The sequence below is a fragment of the Corylus avellana genome, chromosome 9, assembly GCF_965113065.1.
Source record: "Corylus avellana chromosome 9, dhCorAvel1.hap1.2, whole genome shotgun sequence".
Lineage (NCBI taxonomy): Eukaryota > Viridiplantae > Streptophyta > Magnoliopsida > Fagales > Betulaceae > Corylus > Corylus avellana.
Genome location: NC_142498.1, coordinates 1450667 through 1474392, shown reverse-complemented (window position 1 = coordinate 1474392; position 23726 = coordinate 1450667). Strand labels below are relative to the sequence as shown.

Genomic DNA, 23726 nt, shown 5'->3' with positions numbered 1-23726 from the left:
AACTAATGTGTCCAAAATAGGTGTAAGAATTACATGTACTTCTATTTCATGTAAGAATCATTATTAAAAATGCATGTAAAAATTACATGCATTTTAAATATATATCAGTTTAATAGACTAATTAAAAAAAAAACAAATTCCTTTGAAAAAAATACTTTGCTGGAAATAGAAATGGATGCAAGAATCATTACTAAAAATGCATGTTAAAATCACCTGCATTTTAAAGACATCAATTTAATAGACTAAAAAAAAACTCTAACCAAATTAAAAAAAATTACTTGTCTAGTCGTGCTAACTACACTTTTAGGCCTCGTTTAGTTTGCAAAATGTGTATTCCATTAGGAAACTGAATAGTTGTTATTGGAAATAGAGAAGAGTTGAATAGGGTTGAGCAGATTAACCGGTTACCGATTACCAGCCATCTATCGGTTTTGACCGAACCGATATTAACCGTAACCGTTTAATCGATATTCTTATCGGTTAAAAATGTTGTACCGAAATTCTTATCGGTCCGATCTAGTCTGGTTAACCATTTGTTATTGTTTTCGCCGCTAAGATCCAGTATGGGGAAAGGCTATTTATGAAGTCAGTCTAGTTCAGTTGGTAGGGCACTAGAGGACAAGGCTCTTAACCTTGTGGTTGCTGGTTCAAGCTGCTATGGTGGCCATCTGTTTTTCTTTTTTCTTTTTTTATTATTATTTTTTTTTATCTTTTCTCTCTTTTCTTTCCCACTTGGCCGACAGTCCCACTCACACTCTCCACTTAGTCGTTTCTTTTCTTTTCCCAATTCCCACGCCTGACGCCACATATTTCTTTTCTTTTCTTTCTTCTGTTTTTTTTTTTTTTTTTCTTACTCCTCCCGCGCAGACGTCTTTCACTTTCAGGTCTTTCTAGTTTCTTCCTCATTTTTTTTCTTTCTTTTCCAATTTTCCTTCTCACCATTGCAAGAGAATGGGTTTCTTCTCCATTTTTTTTTTTCTTTCCGGTTCTCACAACATCTGTTCTCAGTCACAGACCTCTCTTTTAGCATAGAAGATTCAATTCTGGTAAAAGTTTTGCCTTTTGGTGCTTGAAAATTAGAGAAGCAGAGAAAAGTGAAGAAGGTGAGATTTAAAACCGGTTAACCAGTTTAACTAAACCATTTAACCGTGTACTGTTATAACCGATAATTTTGGTTAAAATCCTTATCGGCCCAGTATCAATTAAGAAACCGTTTAACCGAAAATTATCAATTAATAACTGATAAGAGCCAAAACCGGACCGTTTTGACTGATACCCACCCCTAGAGTTGAATTGAAGTCATTCATATTCTTTAGTTTGGTAACAAACTTACTATAATTAGAATTGAATTAAAATTACTAAAAAAACCCCATATTATTTTTGTTTTTCAACTCATATTAAAAAAATAATAACAATAAAAAAATAAAAACCCTAAAAAATAGATTTGGAGGTCGGCCACCCACTTTAATTTTCATGTTTTATATATTTTTTTTTTTTCGAAGTTTAAAAAAATATATGTGTTTGTGAAAAATGTATTTTATTCCTTAAGGAATAGCTATTCATGTGTAAGGAATTCATGATTTCCACGAAAATAACTATTCTTAAAAATAGATCCTTACCAAACAAAAGCTTTGTACTCGGGGTGAAGAGTAACGCATATATTTAGAGCTATATATGCAACGAGTAATGCATCTCTTCACGCCTATTTATTGTTCATTTTACACAGACTAATGTCACATGTTTTAAGTGGCTTCACTTAGAGCACGTCATATTAGCCGTGAAAACAACATTACTATTTGTAAATTAGTGTACATGGATCAGAACTACAAAATTGGTCAATGATAATATTAAACTAACCCAAAAAAAATACAAGATGGAGAAACAAAGCAATTAGCAGCTCACCACAAGATGCTTCAAAAAATATAGAGGGATCTGGAAGAGCGCTGTCTTGCTGAGGTCTGTTGTGCTTTAAACAGAGGGATATCTAAAAGCTCCAAAACATTTATCACTCCTCAAAAGAAATGACCTCCTCTGTAACATCTAATATCTCCTCAACTTCGACTTCTTTAGCCTCGTACTCCTCCTCTTCGTCGCTCACTTCTCCATCCCTGAGTTTCTGCCTCTCCAGCTTTTCTTCTTCGTGCAACCGCTTCCACTCATTCAACCACTTCTCCCATTCATCCTTCAACATCCTCCGCTTCTCGCGATCCTGCTCGCTCAATAGCAATGAGACGTCCTGGTCCTCCGCCTCGTACTTTTTACTGTACTTCTTCAAGTTCTTTGCAATTTCTTCCTCTTTCTCGGGACTCAAGAATGGTGGTGGCCTTGGGCGCCATAAAAACTGTCGCAAACAATAAGAAAACAAGAAATCAGCTGATAATCTGATATGTAATAGCAAGAGCAGATATTAATATGACTCGCCCATTTCACATACAATTGAGTGTTGATACAAATATGGAGTTTGCTCTTTAATACTAGGAGCACTATATCTACATTTTCTTTTATGTTATAGTTTATTAGGATTGCATGCATGAGCAAGAAACATGCATCCATTTTCCTAAAAAAGCGCATTAAATTTGTACTTATTTACTTTGTTATCTCTTCTCACCCATATACATCTACTGAATCACTTAAAATTTACAAAGACCATTATAAGCAAAAATAGGTGAGGTGTTGCCTCATTTACCTGAAAGAAATGATCCTTCAGAATCCTATAAAGTAGTTTGCCATTGAAAGACCATATGTTGAAACCATTTTCCATCTCATGAACAGAAGTCACTGCAGTTGCAACATACCTATATATCCAGAAAGGTCACATATCAAAACCGAGAGAAAAAGACGAGAAACAAAATATTGCACTTCAGTTCGATTTAAACAAGGCATAGCACTTGAGCACCCCTTATTTTGACACTACTAAAACGAATCTCAAAATTACCTTCCGGTGGGATCCCATTCAATATCTGTCGCCATAAAGTGTTCAGCTGTTGCCATGGTTTCAAGCTCATCAACATTGTAAAATTCTAACTGTCCGTTCAAACCCTTTAATCCTGCAAGTATTATGTAGCGGCCAGCAGGTGACCAGAAAAGAGCATTTGCTTGCTTTCCTTTCAGAGTAGTGAGCTTTTTAACCTTATCTGTATTGTTGGCAGAACGCATGGAGTAAAAACTTATATCAGGTCTTGGGTTATCACCATGGATAACTGCAAACCTGTGGCCTTTTGGCTCCCAAGCGAAGGAAATGATCTTATCATTCTTATTCTCAAGCTCAAAAACCTCAATAGGAATATCCCTTTCTCTTATGCGGAAAAGCTCAAAGCCTGTGTATGTGCTTTTTTTCGTTTTTGTATATCGATCAACCTTAACCGCTAGATAATCCCCATTGCTTTGCCAGTACATTTTGCAGTCACTAACACTGAAAAGATTCTTCTGCCTTAGCTCATCTTTACTTGGTATTTGCATGAGACTCACCTGAGAGACAGTTTAATTGCAGAACATCAAGTTACCTTGATTAATAATTTTTTAAAAAAATAAATAAATAACTCAACTTGTAAATTAAAGAGCATCTTCATAATCAACAACAATGCTCACCCTAGCAGGATGGTCCCCCAGTTCAGGAACAAAGATTGAAAGAATTGGGTCAGTTGGTGACCAACTGAAATCCACAACATTTTCAATCTTCAAGGATTTCTTGTCAATTAGTGAAAAGGTCTCTGTTTCATAGACAGAAATAACGTTTTTCCCAATTCTCGCAAAATATTTGTCCTCTTTTCCACCGGCCCATCTGATAAAATAAAACACACTCTTAATCTCCCATTAGACTAACGGGTGACGCCGAAAACAGCAATGCAGTCAGAAAAGGGGGAAAGACTTATTAGCAAGTTTATGTAGATTGAAAAACTAACCTGAAAACAGGCCACGACACTCCTGTAACACCGCCAGTTCCTCCAATAGAAAATTCATCAGCACTTCCCTTGAAATCTCTCATTACCTTTCCAGTTCTCACATCAAAAATATTTATCACGACCATCTGAAACATAAAATTACATTATCAATGGTCCCAGGCTCAATGACTTTACAGTGACTTAATGGACAGCAGAGTAGAAAAACTCACATTTGCATCACGGGGATTACTCGGTTCATGGCTGCTGTAGGTAACTAAATACCTCTCACCAGGGGAAAAATCAATCAATTTTACCTGAAGTTAATATCAAAAAAGCTAAATGACAGGAGAAAAGGGAACACAGCGTGAAATCAAAAGCTAGAAACCAAATTTCAACCTGAGGATGCGCATAACGCATAAGGCGATTAAAAGTACTGGCACCACCCCAAACAGCAGAACCTTGCCTGTGAACTGTCGCCAAGTAAGTTCCCAGTGGAGACCACTGCACAAAACTTTCAGTCCAGAACTGCAAAGGGTAACAAGTAGGACCATTCATCAAAGTGATAATTACTAAATAAAAAGATAAGTATCTTATTATAAATTGAAAAATTTGTTAACTTCAATAAATGATGTTGTAGCAGTGAGCAGAAGTTTATTAAACAATGCAGTAGAAACAAGCCACACTGAGCTTTAGTATCAATCTCTCTCTCTCTCTCCCTCTCACCTACACACACTCAGAGAGAGAGAGAGAGAGAGAGAGAGAGAGAGATCCTCCCAACTAACACATAATTAATCGTCTTAAGTGATAGTAACAGGACAATTAAATGTAATTCCTACTCACAGCACGCTTATAAACAGGCTCAGGCTTTAGATGCCTCGCATCATTCCATAAAACCTCAGTATCTGAACCAGCACGAATGACAAACTGATCACGAGCTTTCTCATCAGTCAGCCATTGTTGAAGATTTTCCTGCAATGACATGACAGTGTAAAACATAGTTAAGACATTTAAAAAACACAACAAATAGCAAAGATAGAGTTGGGATCCGTTTGTGGGCAATTAGAGACAATAAAAACCCATCTACTTGGTCAACATTGGAGAAACCTAAAAACCCACCTAAATCATACAAGGTGCTTACTTCGCAGCAAGATAAATTATATTAAAATTGGCAAAGAAGGCACCTTTTTTTTTAATGAATTGCAAAGAATGCACCTTTATGCATATTTAGATTATTTTTAATGCATTTATGATTTTAGTTATATTAGTCTCAGAAATGAGCTACAAACAAAATGCTACATATTTAAAAGAAAATGGTTTTTTAAGACCATTACCAATGTGTAATACCTTTTTCTTTCCCTATGGAAGAAAAAAATTACATGACACTAAAAAAGTTCACATTATTTGCAGATATAATGGCACTTTGAATCCACAATTAGTTTTGGCATAATGCATGGTAAGGACCAAGAAAGATGGTATCAAATTTCAAAAGAATTCAAATTTAAGGGTAATATATCAAGTTAAATAGATAAATATTTTTTTTTTTTAAATCTCATTTATTCTAAGATGGCCAATAAAGGAAAGCACCCTATCTATTTGGGGACAGAGAAAAAAGTATTATTTGTAATTGAAAATTTTCATCAGAGAAATCTCAAAAGATACCAAATGGTAAAGAGCAAGAAGGAGCATTGTATCACCTCATATAAGTACAGGAAAAAACAGTAGATGTTTAAGGCATGGCATTTGAGGATAGGTAAATTACTCAGTAGCTAGAATTTAAGATCAATGACAGAATACATGAAACAAACTGGTTGAAGCAATTACCCCTGAAGTATAAGGCTTAGATTCAGGAGGGGCCCACTCATCTGGAACTTTCATGAATGTATCAAACTCATCGAACATGTTCACAGCAAAAATATGAGACCTGTCCAGCTTGTATCCATTTGTCTTCTCCCTAGCGAGCTCAGCTTCCTACAATAGGGACATAAAAGAACCAGATCTAATGAAAATGCATTGAACCACGCCACACTACGGTACAGAACAGCATTAATACCCACAGCTAGTGTTTGGAAATGTCTAGAAACTAGCTACAAGCAGATGAACAGAAACTTTTAAGAATAATCCAATTGTGTATATTATTATCCAAAGGTTATCACTACGTTGGTCATTTTTCAATCAAGCCTTGTCCATCAACTTGAGATTGGATAAGCAAATTTTAGAACTCAGGAAGCAAATCCCACAGCATTCAACAACAAATCTTAAAACCAAAAAAGCAAACTCCTAACATGTTTCAAAAAAAAAAAAAGGACAATGCAATGGAAAAGGAACGTAATTTTTCATGAAGTTTATGGGCAGTCGATTTCCATCCATAATGAATTAATCTGACTTGAACCAGATATTCTAAAACCCAATAAAATTAAATATAATGGATAGATGGTTCATCTTTTACACCCATCAATTGCTGGCCTGAGGAGGATTGTTCTACACTCTTTAACATGCAAAACTTCTAATAACTATATAAATAAAAAGAATTCATATATAAATTTTTGTTTTATTTGAATCTATTTCTAACAAGCTCCCAAATGAGAGAGAGTTTGGTAAGAGTGGATGGACACATCTAATAGTTTAACTCAGAGTCCTAAGGAACCCTTGACAGGGTAAAATTTTAACCCAATCTTAAATTGGAGACCAGTTGGTTTATCAAGATAGATTGCAAGTAAAGCGATGTTTCTTCAGTATCTTGTGTACTCCTAAAGCCATTTATCACTCCTTCAATAGGAGGCAACTGAATATTTTACTGTCTTAAATACAAAAGTAAAAATATTTGAAGACCTCTAAACAAACGATGAATAAGTTTTTGCTAAATATAACAAATGACTGGAGAGTGGGAGAGAAAGAATTACCAGAGGAGTATTAAATTCAATAAAGCAATATCCTGATGTTTTGTTCGTCTCAGGATCAATAGGCATCCACAGCCCATCGTCCTTAATCAGACCAATCTGACTGTAGATTTTACGAATAACACCTTCAAGCTTCTCAAACTTCTCCCGAGGCACAACAGGCAAATTGTCAACAATGATAATATTGCCAAATCCAGTGTCTAACTCCACATTATCGCCTTGATGTAGATCTTCATCGTCACTACAAAATCAAAAACAAAGAATCAGAACCGGAACATAATACAGAGTGAAAAAATAAAAAAAAATAAAAAAAAAATTCCAAACTAAAACTAACCCCCATGTAATTGCTAAAATTAAATTGTGGAAAACGTTAGTTGAAAATCTGCGCTTTTTACATCTTCAGTCATTCTACTCAGCAAATCAAATAAATCCATATGGTAGAACACTTTTTTCCTTAGTACTTTCTTGGACTAACAATTGTAATCAGCTCAATTCAATTAAATATCCTATTATTCTCCATTCTCAAATAACAAAGTCCATAACTTTGATACAGCCCAAGTATGCAGCTACAACGCTATTTCGAAAAATTAAATACGACGCTGCAACAATAGATAGACATGTTACACAACATATGTGAAATACATAAATACATGCATATAAACATAAAGTTAACCTTTTTTTTCCTCTAAAACATGCCAATTTTCAATACTCGGTCATAAATTATTTCCACGTTTTCTCGAGAATCAATCAGAAGGCTAAAAGCTAGGTATTTTTTCTGGGTTTTGAATTATTTACCTTGCTATGCCAAAATCTTGGCCCGGAGGGACGCGAATGGCGTCGAGGTCTAAACTGGCGAGATCGATGCCGAGCCGATCCGCCGTTTCCTCTATTTCTTTCATCACCATCACGTCCGCCATGGTTCTTTCTTCGGATTTCAGGCTCTCCACAGAGCGAGACCCACACAAAGAAGGGGAGTTTCTAGAGAAAGAGTGATGAGATTTCTAGGGTTTATTGGGTTGGAAAAGATACTGTGAAGGTGGGGTTTAGCTTACCTCAACAGTTTGTAATGGCGAATGGTAAATACCGTTACGAAGTCAAAAAATAAATAAATAAATAAATAATAAAATTTAAAAGCAAATAAATTATTTTTAGTGATTTATGTTTATGCGTAAAGTTAAGAGTATGACTTTTATCTTTTATTCTCTTCTTCTTCTTCTTTTTTTTTTTTTGTCTTTTCTTTTAAATTGACTATTAAATTTGATATAATTATTATTAAATTTTGATTTATCAATAATTTAAAAAACCACATACACTCTTTCTGCCATTAATCTTATGTAATTATGTTTAGGCAAGTATAAACATAAACGATTTACTTGCTTCTTTTCTATGGCGTATCAATTATCAGAGCATTTCCGGCAGGGCTTTTAAACTAATTTTTAAGTTAAATTTAGTAATTTGGGTCCTCCAACATACCTTCTAGAATATCAATTTTTATAAAATTTGCTAGAGTGAACTTTCATTGTAAACATTTTTTATTCTTTCTCTCTTCCCTCTCCTCTCTCCTCTCTCTCTCTCTCCCTCTCCCTCTCCCTCTCCCTCTCTCCTCTATCTATAATTAAAAATAGATTAAAAAATAATATTTAAATAAAGTAAATTGTAAAATAGATAGTCTGCTGGAGTGCATTGTGAAAAAGGGTAATTTTAGGTGGCCTACTTGTGTCCTACTAAGAATGATGTGGCTATTAAAATCACATTTTGATCAAAATTTAATAATGATCAATCACAAGTCTAATTGTGACTTTAATAGTCACATCATTCTTAGTAGGACACAAGTGGGCTACCTAAAATTACTCTTATAAAAAAGTAGTAGTTAAACTAAAAAAGTTGATTTTGAGTGGCTAAAATCAACTAAATTCTAAATTCTAAATTCTGAAGGCCAAAGTCCCACTCAGTTTGGGTTTGATATCAATTTGATCCTCAAAGTTTTGATTAGGCCAATTTTTTATCTTTTATTTATGAGAGATTGATTTGGTCAATTTAGTCCTCATATATTTAAGAAAAATGTTATATACTCATATTTTTATCCACCAATTATCTAACAATGTTGAATTGACAATTTTAATTAACAATCGTTTTTTTAGACAGCAATGTTAGTATTATAGAATAAAAATTTAATTTTTCATATTATTCTATATGTAAAATTCATTTAATGTAGTCTTTCATCCACATAACTAAGAGGCCATTTAGCCATCAAATGGCACTATTTTTTACAAAAGTAATGTTATTTAGTAGATTAGTATACGATTGTCATATACAGTAGCGGATACACACAAGGGTGAGCAAGGGGCCCGCCCCTAGTATTTTTTTTTTTTTTTTTAATTTCTAAAAAAAATTATTTTATTTTTTTAAAAAAAATATTTTTTATGCCCAAATTTTCTACTAGCTCCTATAAAATAAACCCAAATTTTATATCTTTGACACTTTTAACCCCTATAAAACTCAGCCAAGCCCAAATTTCAGCCCAAAAATTAGAGTAAACTGAAGGAGATGGTGTTTTACTCTACTTTTTACCTACTAGGCTACCACAATTTTTATTTATTTATTATTATTTTTTTTTTGTGCTTGTTCATTGTTGTTGGCTACTACTACGCCGTAATTCTGTTCTTTGAAACCTATGATCAAAGTTCTCCTGTCTGAGCAGTAAGTAGTCTTCCGCAAGCCACATCTTCATTATATTTTATTATTTTATTGTTGTCCCTAACAAGATAAATTCTTGATTCATCACTAGTCATACAATTGAAATAACATAGCAGTAAAAATTGACATTTTTTTTTTTTTTTTTACAAGTATTTATCTAATGGCTAATTTTCTTGAAGCAAATCCTTACCAATCTCCCACTATAGACTACTAGACTTCAGTTGTTTTTGTGTAGTCACAACATGTTCCTCCCATTTGTGCAATCACATCATGTTTGTGACGTCTCACATTGCTTGAGCATGGAAAGTATAATGTGTTTATATAGAATATACTCTCTCTAAATGGTATAAGACCTTTTGGGCGTAAACTCAATAATAAAATCGTGTGGGGTTGGCCTAAAGCGGACAATATCATATCATACCACTTAGAGCAGGGGTGTTACATATAGTATCAGAGTCATAGCCCAACCTGAGATGAGACTTGAGAGGAGCGTGCACAAGCCTATGAGGGTTGCCAGCGAGAACGCTAGGTCCTAAGAGGAGGTGATTGTGACGTCTCACATTTCTTGGGCATGGAAAAGATGATATGTTTATATGAAATATACTCTCTCTAAATGGAATGAGACATTTTGGAGGTAAACCCAATAATAAATCCGTGCGGGCTTGGCCCAAAGCCCATGAGAGTCGCCAGTGAGGACGCTGGGTCCTAAGAGGGGGTGATTGTAACGTCTCACATTGCCTGAGCATAAAAAATATGATGTGTTTATATGGAATATACTCTTTTAATGGTATGAGGCATTTCGGGGTAAACCCAATAATAAAACCGAGTGGACTTGGCTCAAAGCGGACAATATCATATCATTTAGAGAACTTTATTAACCCTATTTACCTCTCATGTTCGGACATTTGTCCTTGATGTCCAGACATTTGGGCAAATAGAGAAAGTTTGTGTCCATAGTCTCATCTGGCAATTCAAGAAACAACAAAACATGCATTATTTCTAGATGTTACCCACTGCCACTAGGCTAAGGAATAATGTCACTTTTCACATCCATTTTACATCGACCAACGTGACATATTTAAAATGATTTTCCACATAAATTATAGTATATCAATCAATGTGAAATGTGTGTGATAAGTATGAAAAATAGCATTATTCCTAGCCTGAGTTGTAGAGTATATCATACCTACGATGATTTATTTCAAAATTGAATTAGGTATAATCCAAAGATGCGTCTGTGCGCGTGAACGAGAGAGAGAACATAATTTTTTGCACCAAAATTTTACAATCTTATACAAAACACTTGTTCCAAGTAAACAAACTTTCCCTGACCCAAAACTCTACAAGCTCTCCAGCGTTCCAATCACTTACACTCATTTTGCCTTTGCTTTCTTGGAAGATCCCTTCTTTGAGGATGAAGATCCCTTATTCGAGTATGAAGATCCCTTCTTCGAGTTCGAAGATCCCTTCTTATGAGGTTTCGTCTTCGGTTTCAACTTGCTTGAGGTTGGTGTAGACTTATCTTTATGGTACTTTCGCTTCTTCTCTTTTTTCACATTGTACATGTTGACAGCCTAGATCCCAAACAATACATGTCCAATTGATAAGCAAGACTTGATTTGACCAACAAAGCAGAAGGCTTGACCACCAAGGAAAGATGTAACTTTTTTTTTTTTTTTTGAAGTGTCCACACAAGGGAAGGGGGAGGGGGGATTCGAACTAGTGACCTCCGCTTCATTAGGCGTGGTCCACACAAGGAAAGATGTAACTGAATGGATAAATTTTACCTTATCAAGGTTTAAAATTTCATGGAAATTCTTAGAGATTAGCTTGTTCAGAACTTTCTCGGTTTGCTCCTTCTCTTGTGATATCCCTTTTCCTTCCACGACTAGTAGGAACTGAAAGGATTTACAGAAGATGTTGAACCACTCAATTGCTAAGAGTACAACTTTATTCAGAGAAGCATTTGCATTTGTAAAAGTTTACAAACCTTGCGATATTTCTCTTTATGTTGTGCAGGCTTTTCTCCTGGCAACTTCTTGTCAAATTTCCCACCACTGGCTGTGGCACTTGCTGCTATTCCGGCTACATTCCCAAGTTCATCCTTTGTGACTTTCTTGGGTGCAGCCGGCGTTCCGTTATGAGCAAAGCTGTGGCAGCTAGTTGGACGTGGCTGCAGAAAGAGTTTCGTCAGGTCCAGTGTTGCAAAATATAAGATGAGTATATAATGGTGTATTCCATACTAATATTCCACACTATCTCACTATGCTAATATGGAATTGTCAATCCACCTTTAGATCAATCATTGTTAAATAAAAATAAAAAAATAAAAAATTAAGTGTAAATTGACAATATCACATCAGCATAGTAGGATATTAGTTTGGTAAAATTCTTTATACCTATGTCACACTGGTTGACGTAACGTGTTTTAAGTGGCTTTCTATGTCAGCCACTTAGAAGAAAAAGTATATGCCACTTAAAACACGTCATATCAACCGGTGTGACATGGGTGTGAAAAGTAGCATTACTTATAAGATATATAAAAATAATAACATGATACCGCCAAAATATGACTGAAGTATACATATTAGTCTTTGTGCGTGAATAAACAATATATCAATCAAAGGAGAAATGAAAATATAGAAGAATGGTAATCAAACAAAGTTGGCATGGACTCGCAAGAAGAGAATGCTCTACCAAAGACCGAGGATTGGACCCCAAAAAACTTTTTCAAACTAACTATCAGAACAAGAAAACACAACATACAGGTCTATTTGACTCAAGTAATTAAGCCAAGAAGAGCTCCTAAAGCATTGTCAAAATGGCGAAGACTGATGAGATATGGTGGGCACTGGGCAAGAAAGGCCAGGATTAAAAATGAATAAATTCATGAGGACTTGGTATAGTACCAATTAACGTAAAGATGAAAAATCAATTGGGATGGCTGGGCCATTAGCAACAAGCAAGGAGAAGAAACAACGCACTGCCAGATGTCCTGAAAGAATTGGGTCAAAGGATATATGGTATAAAGTTGAGGTGATCTAGTCAATTTGATATTTCACAGCTTATTCATAATGCTCAAAAATAATTGCAATATGTGTTGTTCAGGTAGTAATCATATCTGATGAAGTCATGTTAGTTATAAACACTAACAACCTTGGAGATTGCATAATCATAGGTTCACTCTTAAATTGCAAAAGTGAAACCATCGTTAGCATCTAGGGTCATCCTCCAACAAAGGGAAGAAAAAAAAAGAGCAACAGGGGCAATTAAAGACAATCATGGTTTACATGTCATTATTTCTTTGAATTGATCAGGGATACAACAGGCTCAAAGAATACAATTTGTAAATTTGTAGCCATTAATAACCAAATTTAATATTCACGTGACAATGAATTGTACCAATTAAGAAATTTTTTATGCTTTCGGAACAGTAGAAAGGTGATAAAAAGGCAAACCTTGGTAAAGCACCAACTTTTGCTGCTTGTTTCAAGTTCTGCAACCGATTTTTCTCTTGCTTTCAACACGATTCTTCTTATCTGTTCGTCTTTTAGCAAAAGGGTCCTCCCCTGGCACTACAAAAAGGTGATCACTATGTCATACATAATATAGAACTGATATGATATTTGACACTTGTAAATTAGTAGATAAAAGTTCATCACTTTATAATCTCAGTTACCTAATGATTTTTTTTTAAAAAAAAAAAATAGTAAAATCCTTCTCCCATTTTGACAAAATAAAAAAAAAATAGAATAAAATAGTAGCTCTAGAAGGCAATAATTGCAATAATGGATTCTTGCCAAAGGGTTTGTTGAATTATTTACCATCAGTCATCTTCGCCTCAATGATAGGTATATTTTCCTCATCATTTGCCCGATCATATCCGTAGCGACGTTTCCAAGTACCAGTTTGCTCATCATATTCTATCTTGTCTTTCATACGCTTCTTTATACCTGCATGATATCTCAAACCCTTAGAACCAAGAACATCTAACTTCAGCCATGACAGATCAGATCTACTAAATGCATATAGAAGTCCAAAAAAAAGGTCTTGAATATTAAACGAATATTTTATTACCCATATAGGCTGCAGATGATTATAAAGATATACTAACCTCTTGCTTTGGCAAACAGTTCCCATTTCGTAGGAGGTTTTGGCTTTGGCAGCTGAAAACACAATGTATTTGAGATAAGCGATCGAGTGTTTATGCCATATATACACAATTAGGAACTGCATGGCACATTATACAATTTAAATATCAACAAATACAGATTCCTATACAAGGAATATGCATCTTCCTCTATTTGTATTTATACTCCAAGGTGTGACACATAGATTTCCCTTCTGCTCCTTTCATGAGAAATCAGGTTTCCTTCGCTTGTCTTGGAATTTCCTAACCAACCTAACCAAGGGTCATTTCCACATATTCACCCTTCTCTCAAAAAAGTTGCCATTAAAAACCTAGTTTCCCAGCTAGTAAGCTGTAGAAGCTACTGCAATATATTATATTTTGGCAACAGAAATTCAAGAAGGTAGAAAGTTCTAAAAATGCCGGTTATAAGCCATCTTCCCTTTTTATCATATAAGTAATCGCACTTCAGTGTAACCTTAGTATGCACAAAATGGCAATGATTACATGTAAATATGCAGAACCTATATAAAAAGTACATATATCTGGAAGATTAAATAGATATGGGTATATAAATAAAAGGGAAGAACTTACAGGCTTCTCTCTGGGCAGTCTTGTTGGTGGCGGAGGCAACTTGACCAGGGGACCATCTACGTCTTCAGTTGAAGGTAAGTCGAACAGTTTATTTGCAATGGTTGAACTAATTCAGTGCCCTTCTCTAGACATTCCTTCACTAAATCCTCCCTGTGATTTTTGGAAGATCAATTAAAAAACACAGAAACAAAATGCACTCCTCAAACCAAATATGTAATCTTCCACACAGAATGATGTTTTGAAAAATAAAAAACCTTGCAGAACTTATGAAAATGTCAGATAAAAAGGTTATCACCAAATAGATGCACGGTGAAACTTGGAAATAATTTTTTCTTAATATCCACACATTCCTAGGGGGTCGACCTATGTTTGCCCCCCACCCAAAATTTTAAAACCAGAAACATGACCATCCCACTCTTACTCATCACTTGGGAATAAATGTCATGGGAAAACCAAGTTAAGCTCTTATTTGAACTTCCTGGGAAAACCAAGTTAAGCTCTTATGTGAACTTCCTTATGAGTTAGTTGATTGTTGACTTAGATCTTCATTTTTTTTTCTACATTTGAAATAAATGAAGGAATAAAACAAAAACATATTAGAAATGAGCAATAACAGGTGCTTATTTGTTAGTGGGTGTCACACCCTTTCATTTTAATTTTAATTTTAATTTTAATTTTTTTTGCCAATAGCCTATAGCAGTCGTTAGTAAAACTGTTGGCAAAAAAATTTCTATAGAAGCAGTGAATTGAGAAGAACACCGCTGTAAATAGGGTCTTCTTTATTTACATAGATGGTCAGAAAACCCAGAAATGTCCCACTAAGGAATTTGAGTTTATTTAGAAATGTCCTCCATAAAAACATGAACTGGTTGGAATTTCTTTAGTTTTTTAGAACAAAGCCATCTTGTTAGTATCAACCTGAGTTCCAGAATATATTGTCTGAATTTGCAATATGGTTCATGAGAATAAGTAGAATGACTATATTCACATATGTTTCTGGAATTTTCAAAAGCTTTTCTTATTTTTGGATGAATCTTCCAAAAGGGTCCGAGTTGGTTTTCCGTATCAGTTGGGCCTCAGTCTGTTTTGGGATTTTTTTATATATGTTTGAAGTTGCCATATTTGGCAATCTTGCAATTGTATGAATTGGTTGCTTTTCTCTTGGACAGACTCATCTTTGAGAACTTGTCACTGCAGAAAATGGTATTGTTGTTAAGAATTGCAGAAAGAGAATTGGAATAGTATCATATAGACGGGCGGAATAAAGGTTCAATATCGAATGTGTGCATAGAAAGCTTCTTTTCTCATATTCTGGCTTCTTTTTCTTACGCTTACTTGTAACCATTCTTAACAAGACCTTCATATACCATCTATAGCATACCCTCTCTGAGTTCAAATCGTACCTCCAAAAAGCAACAAAAGCCAATGCCATGAATATATTTATCTCAATGTGTGTTCTACTGCGTGTATTTTCAATTAAATTTCGAAAAATCTTCGCTTTCTGAAACAAAAAATTCCCCAGAAAAAAAAAAAAAAAAAACACCAAAAACAAAACCCAGAATCAGAACCTTCACATAGATTTTAATAACTGTACCACTTGAAAGAAAAACAGAACCCCATGGCTAAACACATACTCATATGCATATATATGGATTTTATACATGGGAAACTAAAGCCAAACCTGGAGGAGGGTAGGGAGGGGATGTGGTGGTTAGGATTGAAGGCCATGAGATTGCCAAAGTCGACCTCGAACTGCTTTTGGGTCTCCATCTCACACGGCTCCTTCCTTGGAGGGCGTGCTCTCTGTGCTAGCTTTGCAGCTCAGGAACTCTTTTACAGAGGTTTTATACGTGGGTAAGTACGGTGTCGTTTGGGATTTGTATGGTAAACTCATTATTTTATAATAAGGCCCCTTTTATGACAAGTATTTTTCCTTGAATTATGGTATGTTTAGTAAGCGAAATAAAAAAATAAAAAAATCTTTAAAGAATAGCTCAATTAGTTGGAGATTATGCCTTATGAAGAGAAGGTTATTAATTTAAATCTCTCTCTTTCTAAAGTACAAGCGAGATCATTATTCTATTTTCATGAGAATAGTTCTTTTATTCTCAATAAAAATTATTTATTTTCTTAATGGAATTGTCATTCCATATATCAAATGTACATTAGCCTTCAAGAAGGGTATCCAAATTAAAAGTTTTTTTTTTTTTTTTTCATATCTAAGAAATTACATTCATATTATTAAAAATTACATTCATATTATTATGCCTAAAACTAATCCATTTGACAATACTGGCTACCAAATAATTCTTGCTTAATTTATCGTATACCATAGCAACTTTCAAAATCATTATTTATTAAAAAAACAAAATCTAGAATCATCAAATACGGGTGGTAATTTGTGTTTGTGTATTGAGTTTTGGTCGTGTCGAGGCATAGGATATAAAACTATATAAGTAAATCCTAATCTAACTCGTTTTATTTAATGGGTCAAACCCCTCAATATTAACTCACTAAATTCGTGTTAGATTAGCGAGTCATGTTAAAAATTGTTAACCTTACACCAAAGAGCATGTACCTACTTAACTACATTGGCAATACTCTCCATACCAATTTCATTTTTCACCAGAACAAAAAGTTGCACGACATCGTTTTCCTTAAACAAATTGCTCTTAAATCTAAATCGTACAGGTGACGTGGTTGTTAAAAAAGAAGAAGAGAGAAAATGGGGTTTCTCTCGCTTTTGGCATAGTGGGCTCCAATGGGAGAGGCTTGCACATTAATGACTTTTCAATCGCAGATTCATATGAATTCTTGTCATTCTTAAACGACAACTGTTATTGGTATCAAACCAATAGCAATTCTTAAAAGGATGTAAGCCAAACCAAACCAATACCAATAGCAAAATTCCAAATGTTGGTATATATTTGGAAAGTGAAGGTTTAATAAAAAGTATTATTTAATCCAAAGTTGAGGAGGGTGAATAATAAAATAATTTGATTGGTGAAGATAATTGTAAGAATTTCATTGATAAAACATCTCAAAATTCAAATCAAACCAGTGATCAAAAATTAAACAAGTGAAATATTTATTGATAAACAGAGCCATTCTTTGAGGAACAATCACTACGAGTTAGAACAGCAGTACTGGTTGCATTCCACTATTAGTTACTTCCCTCTATTTGCCTGCAGCCAAAAGCAGGATACATAACCTGAATAAATTGTTGGCTATAATATCACAGAGAATGCTATTATAGTAAGCTTCCAGCATTGAGCACAAGCTCTAAAATTTGAACTTGTGATATTTTTCCCATACAAAAAAATAATTTGCATCTTCAAAAAGATAATTTACCTAACATAAAGTGCAGCAGCAAACCCAAACAATAGGATTCGAATAAGCATCAGAGTCTCAATTCACTGCACATACCCATATGATCAAAATCATGCATCAAAACCTTTAAATTGGCAACAGAATCCAACCTCCTGATTTCCTCCATTAGCCCTCCCAATGCAAGGTATATCTCTTGACAATGGGAATGGGAATGGTCTTCTGCATTGAAAGCATGCACCTCATTATGAACTTCTATCCAACTCCAACCAGGGACCTTTTTCACTCCCCTTTCCTTCATAAGCCTCGTCACACTAGCCTTTTCATCCCACCGCCTAAGACGCCCATACATGTTCGAGAGAAGAACATAAGTGCAGTGCTCTTGAGGCTCTAGCTCTAGCAAAAGGCTTGCTACCTGACTAGCTAATTTAATGTCACCACAAATCCTACAGGCACCAAGCAAAGTCTTCCACACCATTGCATCAGGTTCAAAAGGCATTGCCTCAATCAAAGCTTTTGCCTCATCTAGACACCCAGCTCGCCCATATAGATCGACTCCACAGGCGTAATGCTCCATTCGCAGTGGAATCCCATATTCTGATTCCATAGATATTAGAAACTTGCGTCCTTCTTCTACCAAACCAATATGGCTGCATGCAGTTAGAATCGCAACAAAGGTTATATGATCAGGTTTCACCCGACTCTGTGTCATTATGTAGAAGAGGTCAAGTGCAACATTTCCCTGCCCATGTTGTGCATACCCAAAAATGATTGAGTTCCAAGTGATTGAGCTGTCTTTCGGGGTATCTTCAAAGGATTTCCTAGCATCTTCAATGATCCCACACTTGGAATACATGAAGATTAATGAGCTGGCAACAAATTCATTGGATTCAAAGCCCGATTTAAGTGCCAAGACATGGACTTGTTGACCCAATTGGAGGGTTGCTATGTCTGAGCAAGATCGGAGGACAGCTGAAAAGGTATAGTGATCAATGTCTTCTACCACAGATCTCATATGACCAAAGAATTTCAAGGCATCTTCACTTAAGCCAATTTGAGAAAGTCCAGTCAAAATAGAGTTCCATGAAACACGGTCCTTGGACTCCATGGTCTCAAAAATGAGCAATGCTTCTTCCACAGATCTGTTATTTGATTTAAGATACATGGCTATTAATGCATTAGATATTGGTACGGATAGTTGCAGTCCTCTTTTCATTACCAATCCATGCAAGGATTTCCCATTCCTTTTATGTGTTGCATCAAAACAAGCACTAATGAGACTAGTGTAAGTATAGATGTCTGGTTCAAACCCAAGCCCTTGCATATCCATGAAGAGTTGGAATGCAAGTTCTTCTTTATTGTATACGAGGTAAGAAGCAAGCATGGAATTCCATGTCACCAAATCTTGGACGCCAATAGCACCATCAAACACTCTTTTGGCATCTTCTATGGACCCACACTCTGAATATGAAGTGATTAAGGCATTGCACATGGTGTTATAAAATGCCCGCCCATCCTTTATAATTTTACTATGAATCTGCATCGTTAACTTGTAAGAATCAGCATCATCAAGCAACGTCAAAAGCGGAGCAAATGTGCCATCGTCAGGCTTCACACCCTCCCGCTCCATACAATCTAAAAGCCAAAATGCAGTCCCACGGTCACCCGCTTGCACATAACCAGCGATCAGCGCATTCCATGAAACAGAATTAGGCTCCGGTATGCACTGAAACACCACATATGCATCCTCAACTCTTTCGCACTTTGCATACATGTCCAAGAGTGCACTAGCCGAATAAACATTTCCGGCATAGCCCATCTTAATGATCATCGAATGCACTTGTTGCCCAAGATCTAGCCGATAAGCACAAGCAACCCCCTTGAGTATGCTTCCAAATGTATACCCATCAAAATCAAATCCATATCTCTTCATGGTTCTCAGAATTTCCCACGCAATCTCGAAATTCCCACAGTTTATATACCCACCGATCATTGTATTCCAAGACACAGTGTCTCTGTGGGGCATTTCCTCGAACAACTTGTGAGCAACGCATAAATCCCTGCATTTTGTATAGCCACATAAGATATTGTTGGCAGTGTAGATGTCTGCGACGGCACCTAATTTGATTGCCCGACAATGGTTTACCAAAACCTTGAAGGAAGCATACGCTGAGCTCTCAATGAGTGAGTGCAATGGCCTCATTCATTAGCAACGACCATAAGGATTTTCACTACTTAAATAACCACAAATCCTTCTCTTTTTTCTTAATCTTCTTCAATACCCAGTATCATAAGGCACACAATCTTGTCAATTCGATCATACCCATTTGCTAAAGACTTCTGTTTTAACAGAATCAAGCTCCACAATCAATTTGATAGCTGTAAAACAAGAGAAGCACTATATGAAGGTCTGTTTCGCCAAAAGGCCCAAAACTCCGCATTTTAAATGGTCTTTTCTATAAACGACATAGTCGTTTCTCACGTGGTTTCGTTGAAGGAAATCGTTAAACGACATTTGGTTTATACATGTTGTTTATGGTAACCAACACCGGATTGTTAACACATCCAAAGGGGTAAAGATAAAGAGCACGCGGCGTGCCAAATTTCTATGTCTTGGATTTGGCGTGCTGTAAGAAGAGTTACTTTGGTTGAGACTTAATTTCTTTTTCTTTTTTTTTCTTTTTTTTTTGATAAAAAGAGCCAGTAAAATTAAATTTGGATAGTTAAAAAAATTATAAAAAATCACATCTAAGCCAAATTCTATAAGAACATGTTTGAGATTGCGTTTGAGAAATATAATTTTTAAGTTAAAAAAAAAAAAAAAAAATTAGAATTTTTTACCAAACATGTCAGTTTTTGTTTGACATGACTTTTAAGCTCTCTAACGCAATCTCAAATAGGCTCCAAGTGTTAAAGTATAAGTTGAGTGACTAAACAGTGATTTACTCTTTTAGAATAAATGATGATCTAATATCAGAGTTAAGGTCTAAGTTTGAAACTTAAAATATTACTTAAAATAATTAAATTTTAAATTTTTTTGAAACAACTGAACTGGTGATTTCACACTAAGAAATGAAAATAATCTACATTTGTCCAATACAGCACTAATATCATAGCCAATAGAAAAAAAACTCTTAACAATTGTGAGAGAGTAATCTAGAAGAAAAGAATGGTTCAGTATTATTATTACAGTGATAAGAGACATTATTATTATTTCCAATCAGAAACAACATAGGACAGACAATATTATTCCCTCTCTCCACACCTTTAACCTATGAAACAATGACACTCAAATATAATATTCAATCTTCCCAAAAGAGAAAATTACAGCAAGAAGAAATTTAGAACATACAAGAAGAGTTTTTTTACGACTCAAACTATGAAGTTTGTATTTGCAGGTTGAAGTCATTTGGGGGAGCCATTAATGCTTTGAGTACTTCTCTTGAATAACCAAATGGGAAATATTTTCCATGTCATTCACATGTTTGTTGTTGAACAAGATCTTCGGATTTCCCCTGCTTCCCCTGTTTTCACTCCAATGGTTGTGAGCTTCAGAAATGATTGACCCCAGCTCTCAAGAAAAGCAACTTGGTCAACTGCGAAATTCTCTACCTGTTTCCTGGTTCTTTTGTCGTTTAGGAGGACAGAATCTGACTGGAAAAGCCCTTTGTGGGCTTGAAGATTTCTGTAGTACTGGTTGTCAAACATGAAGGATGTTTCAGGATCATTGTTAACAGTTGCAGAGGGGCTTGCGCCTGCAGGGCACCTTTTCATGAGCTCATCTGCATAAATACTGTCGAGGGATTTGTCAACGAGTTTGAGCTTCCCCTTGGAGTCTACTTGAAACCGATCAGTGAATGCATTGCAATGAGCTGTTCCAATGGTGTGAGCTCCTGCAGAATGAGCCAAATTAAGCATCACTATCTGGTAATGCAACCAAGAGTTAAATCCTTCAATGTCTTTCGGTTGTTATCGTGCACAACAATGATGAATAATATAAAATAAAAAAGAGAGAGATTAAGAGAGAGTTGAGATACATATTTAACGTGGTTCAGCAATGTGCTTACGTCTACCGAGAGTGAGGCTGTTCTAATATGAGCCATTAGTTCCTACACTTTCTTTTCATGATTTACCTCTTGTGAGAGAAATCAAATATTTAAAAAAAAAAACGAGTTTGGCTTGCCTCTTATAATAATCCTAGATTGTAGAATGCAGAGGATAATGAACCCAAAATCATATTTGACTACAATGCATTAAGGGTTGCAATTTGTATTTGCATTTCAGGTTTAAGTCGTGTTAAAGCATATGTATAAAACTATATAAATCAATTATAACTCAACTCATTTAATTAAACGGGTCAAACTAATTCGTTAATTTCGTGTTCAGTTTGCGAGTCATGTAAAAAACTGTTAACCCTAAACATCACGTGTCGGGTTTTGGGTCGTGTTGAAGGGAAATAATTAGATATTAGTTGAATACCTTCACTCAACTAATTTATATGAAGACATCAGAATGTAAAATTACCTGAAAGGGTGACAAGGTCCTCCAAGGACAACCCTTTAGAAGAGAAGAGCTTTATCATCTCATCCACAGAAAAACTTGTGTCAACAATATTAGGCCTGACATGTGAAGCTGCTGAAACCATCCCATCTCTCCTACCTGTTGGAATCTGAAATGATGGTCCGCCAGCCTGAATCCAAGCCTTGATGAATAAAACTCACACAACCAAAAGATATAGGAATTAAGTGAAAAGACAGCATTAAGAGCTTGTTTGAGATTGCGTTTAAGGAGCCTAAAAATGCTTTTTACGCTCAAAAAGTTTGTTTAAAAAAAAAAAAAAAAGTTCAAGTTTGATAAAAAAAAATTAAAAGCGCTTTTAAGGGTCCAAAAGACCTAAAAATAGCCAAAACTCACTTTTGGCAAAAGCTTAAAAATGAAGCTTTTGCCTAAGAGCGATCTTTGACTTAAAAACTCTATTTCTCAAACGTAATCCCAAACAGGCTCTAAGTAGTTGATGAGGGAAGGTCTCACCGCTTCAACAGCATCTCTAGCAGCCAAAGCAACAATATCAGCACAAGAAACAGTCCCTGGACAGAAGAATTCCAGCACACTTTTAGCTGAATCTATAACTGAAAATCCCCCAACAGATTTGTTTGCTGGATCACTTTGCTCTGTCCCATTTCCTTGTAAAAGCACAGATGCATCACAACCCTATTGATCATCACAAACATGAAAAAATTCTTGATTTGGTTACGGTACCCAAATTGGCTAAGATTATATGATCAAGAGAACTTCAAACTGTTTGAATATCTATGATATGTTCCATAATAGGGTAATCACCTTTTAGAGGATCGATTGTAATTAGACTAAGGAAGAAAATGCAGCAATTAGTAGGTTTTCTTGTAGCTAATGTCATATAACCCATATCTTATTAAAGGAGACCATTCTAGAAGCTGCTACACGGAGATACAGTCTGATTGAGATTGCGTTAAAAAGCTTCAAAATGCTTCTGGTACATAAAATTTGTGCCAAGCAAAAATGAGTTCGTTCTGTAAAAACTTTTTAAAACAAGAAAATTTCTTTATTTTATTTTAATTTTTTTTTACTTTTTTACTCTAAAAAACTCAAAGCGGTGTTTTATGGAAGCTATATCTCAAACAAAAATTCTATTTCATAAACGCAATCTCAGCACGCTGTTTAAACAAAAGGACTCACCTCCACGAAACAATCATGGAACAGCAAGCGAAGGAGCTTCCCGGGGATAGTTGGGTCGTCAGAGGAAGCTGATCTCACTGTGTTTCTAACGACGAACTCAGCTGTAGGGCATGAAGCAGCATAGAAGTTAAATGAGAGGTTGGCAGAAGAAGAAGAAGCAGCAATGGAGAACAGCACAAGAATGAAGATTGCTGCAGAAAAAACTACTTCTCTTCTCTCCATAACAAGGGTCCTGGTTTTCTTGGAGTACAAAGTAGTAATTGTAAACGCGTTTCATTTGATTCTCTTTACTTCATATTGAAAACCATCTAAAGGGGAGTGCCCAGCTCCCAGCTGGCCATGCATTAGCTCTATTTAAAACTGCATTTATGTAGTTGGGTGATGTCAGGAAGTAGGTGGGTTGTAATTATATATAGAATTTCAGTGTAAAAGTCAGCAGAAGAAGATGAACTCTCAAAGTGAAAGCTTTCAAGATGCCAGTAACTT

At 35.4% G+C, this 23726-nt stretch overlaps 3 protein-coding genes and 1 pseudogene across 5 annotated transcripts; all 4 read right to left on the bottom strand.

Moving 5' to 3' along the window:
- Positions 1-1819: 1819 nt before the first annotated feature.
- Positions 1820-7845, bottom strand: LOC132190204 (eukaryotic translation initiation factor 3 subunit B). The gene is made up of 11 exons (XM_059605115.2): positions 7574-7845; positions 6782-7019; positions 5703-5849; positions 4722-4850; positions 4278-4406; positions 4112-4195; positions 3903-4027; positions 3589-3781; positions 2936-3468; positions 2687-2795; positions 1820-2341 (listed from the first exon to the last, which is right to left on the bottom strand). Exons 1-11 carry the CDS (start codon positions 7693-7695, stop codon positions 2006-2008), a joined length of 2145 nt encoding a protein of 714 aa, XP_059461098.2. The 5' UTR covers positions 7696-7845; the 3' UTR covers positions 1820-2005.
- A 3003-nt stretch (positions 7846-10848) lies between these two features.
- Positions 10849-15998, bottom strand: LOC132190128 (ribosome biogenesis regulatory protein homolog; annotated as a pseudogene). Its single transcript, XR_015909093.1, has 8 exons — positions 15880-15998; positions 14199-14348; positions 13590-13641; positions 13300-13428; positions 12934-13050; positions 11466-11648; positions 11263-11373; positions 10849-11049 (listed from the first exon to the last, which is right to left on the bottom strand). The product of XR_015909093.1 is annotated as a ribosome biogenesis regulatory protein homolog (transcript).
- Positions 15999-17259: 1261 nt separating this feature from the next.
- Positions 17260-19916, bottom strand: LOC132190059 (Pentatricopeptide repeat (PPR) superfamily protein). Of its 2 annotated transcripts, XM_059604941.2 has the most exons (2): positions 17625-19916; positions 17260-17383 (listed from the first exon to the last, which is right to left on the bottom strand). In XM_059604941.2, the coding sequence occupies exons 1-2, from the start codon at positions 19726-19728 to the stop codon at positions 17376-17378; spliced, it is 2112 nt and encodes a 703-aa protein (XP_059460924.2). In that variant the 5' UTR covers positions 19729-19916; the 3' UTR covers positions 17260-17375. The 2 variants fall into 2 exon arrangements, with proteins under 2 accessions (XP_059460924.2, XP_088366599.1); XM_088510473.1 differs by having other exon boundaries at positions 17260-19916.
- A 787-nt stretch (positions 19917-20703) lies between these two features.
- On the bottom strand, positions 20704-23539 carry LOC148583561 (peroxidase 46-like). Its single transcript, XM_088510594.1, has 4 exons — positions 23241-23539; positions 22557-22736; positions 22050-22215; positions 20704-21418 (listed from the first exon to the last, which is right to left on the bottom strand). Exons 1-4 carry the CDS (start codon positions 23460-23462, stop codon positions 21003-21005), a joined length of 984 nt encoding a protein of 327 aa, XP_088366720.1. The 5' UTR covers positions 23463-23539; the 3' UTR covers positions 20704-21002.
- Between the last annotated feature and the right edge of the window lie 187 nt (positions 23540-23726).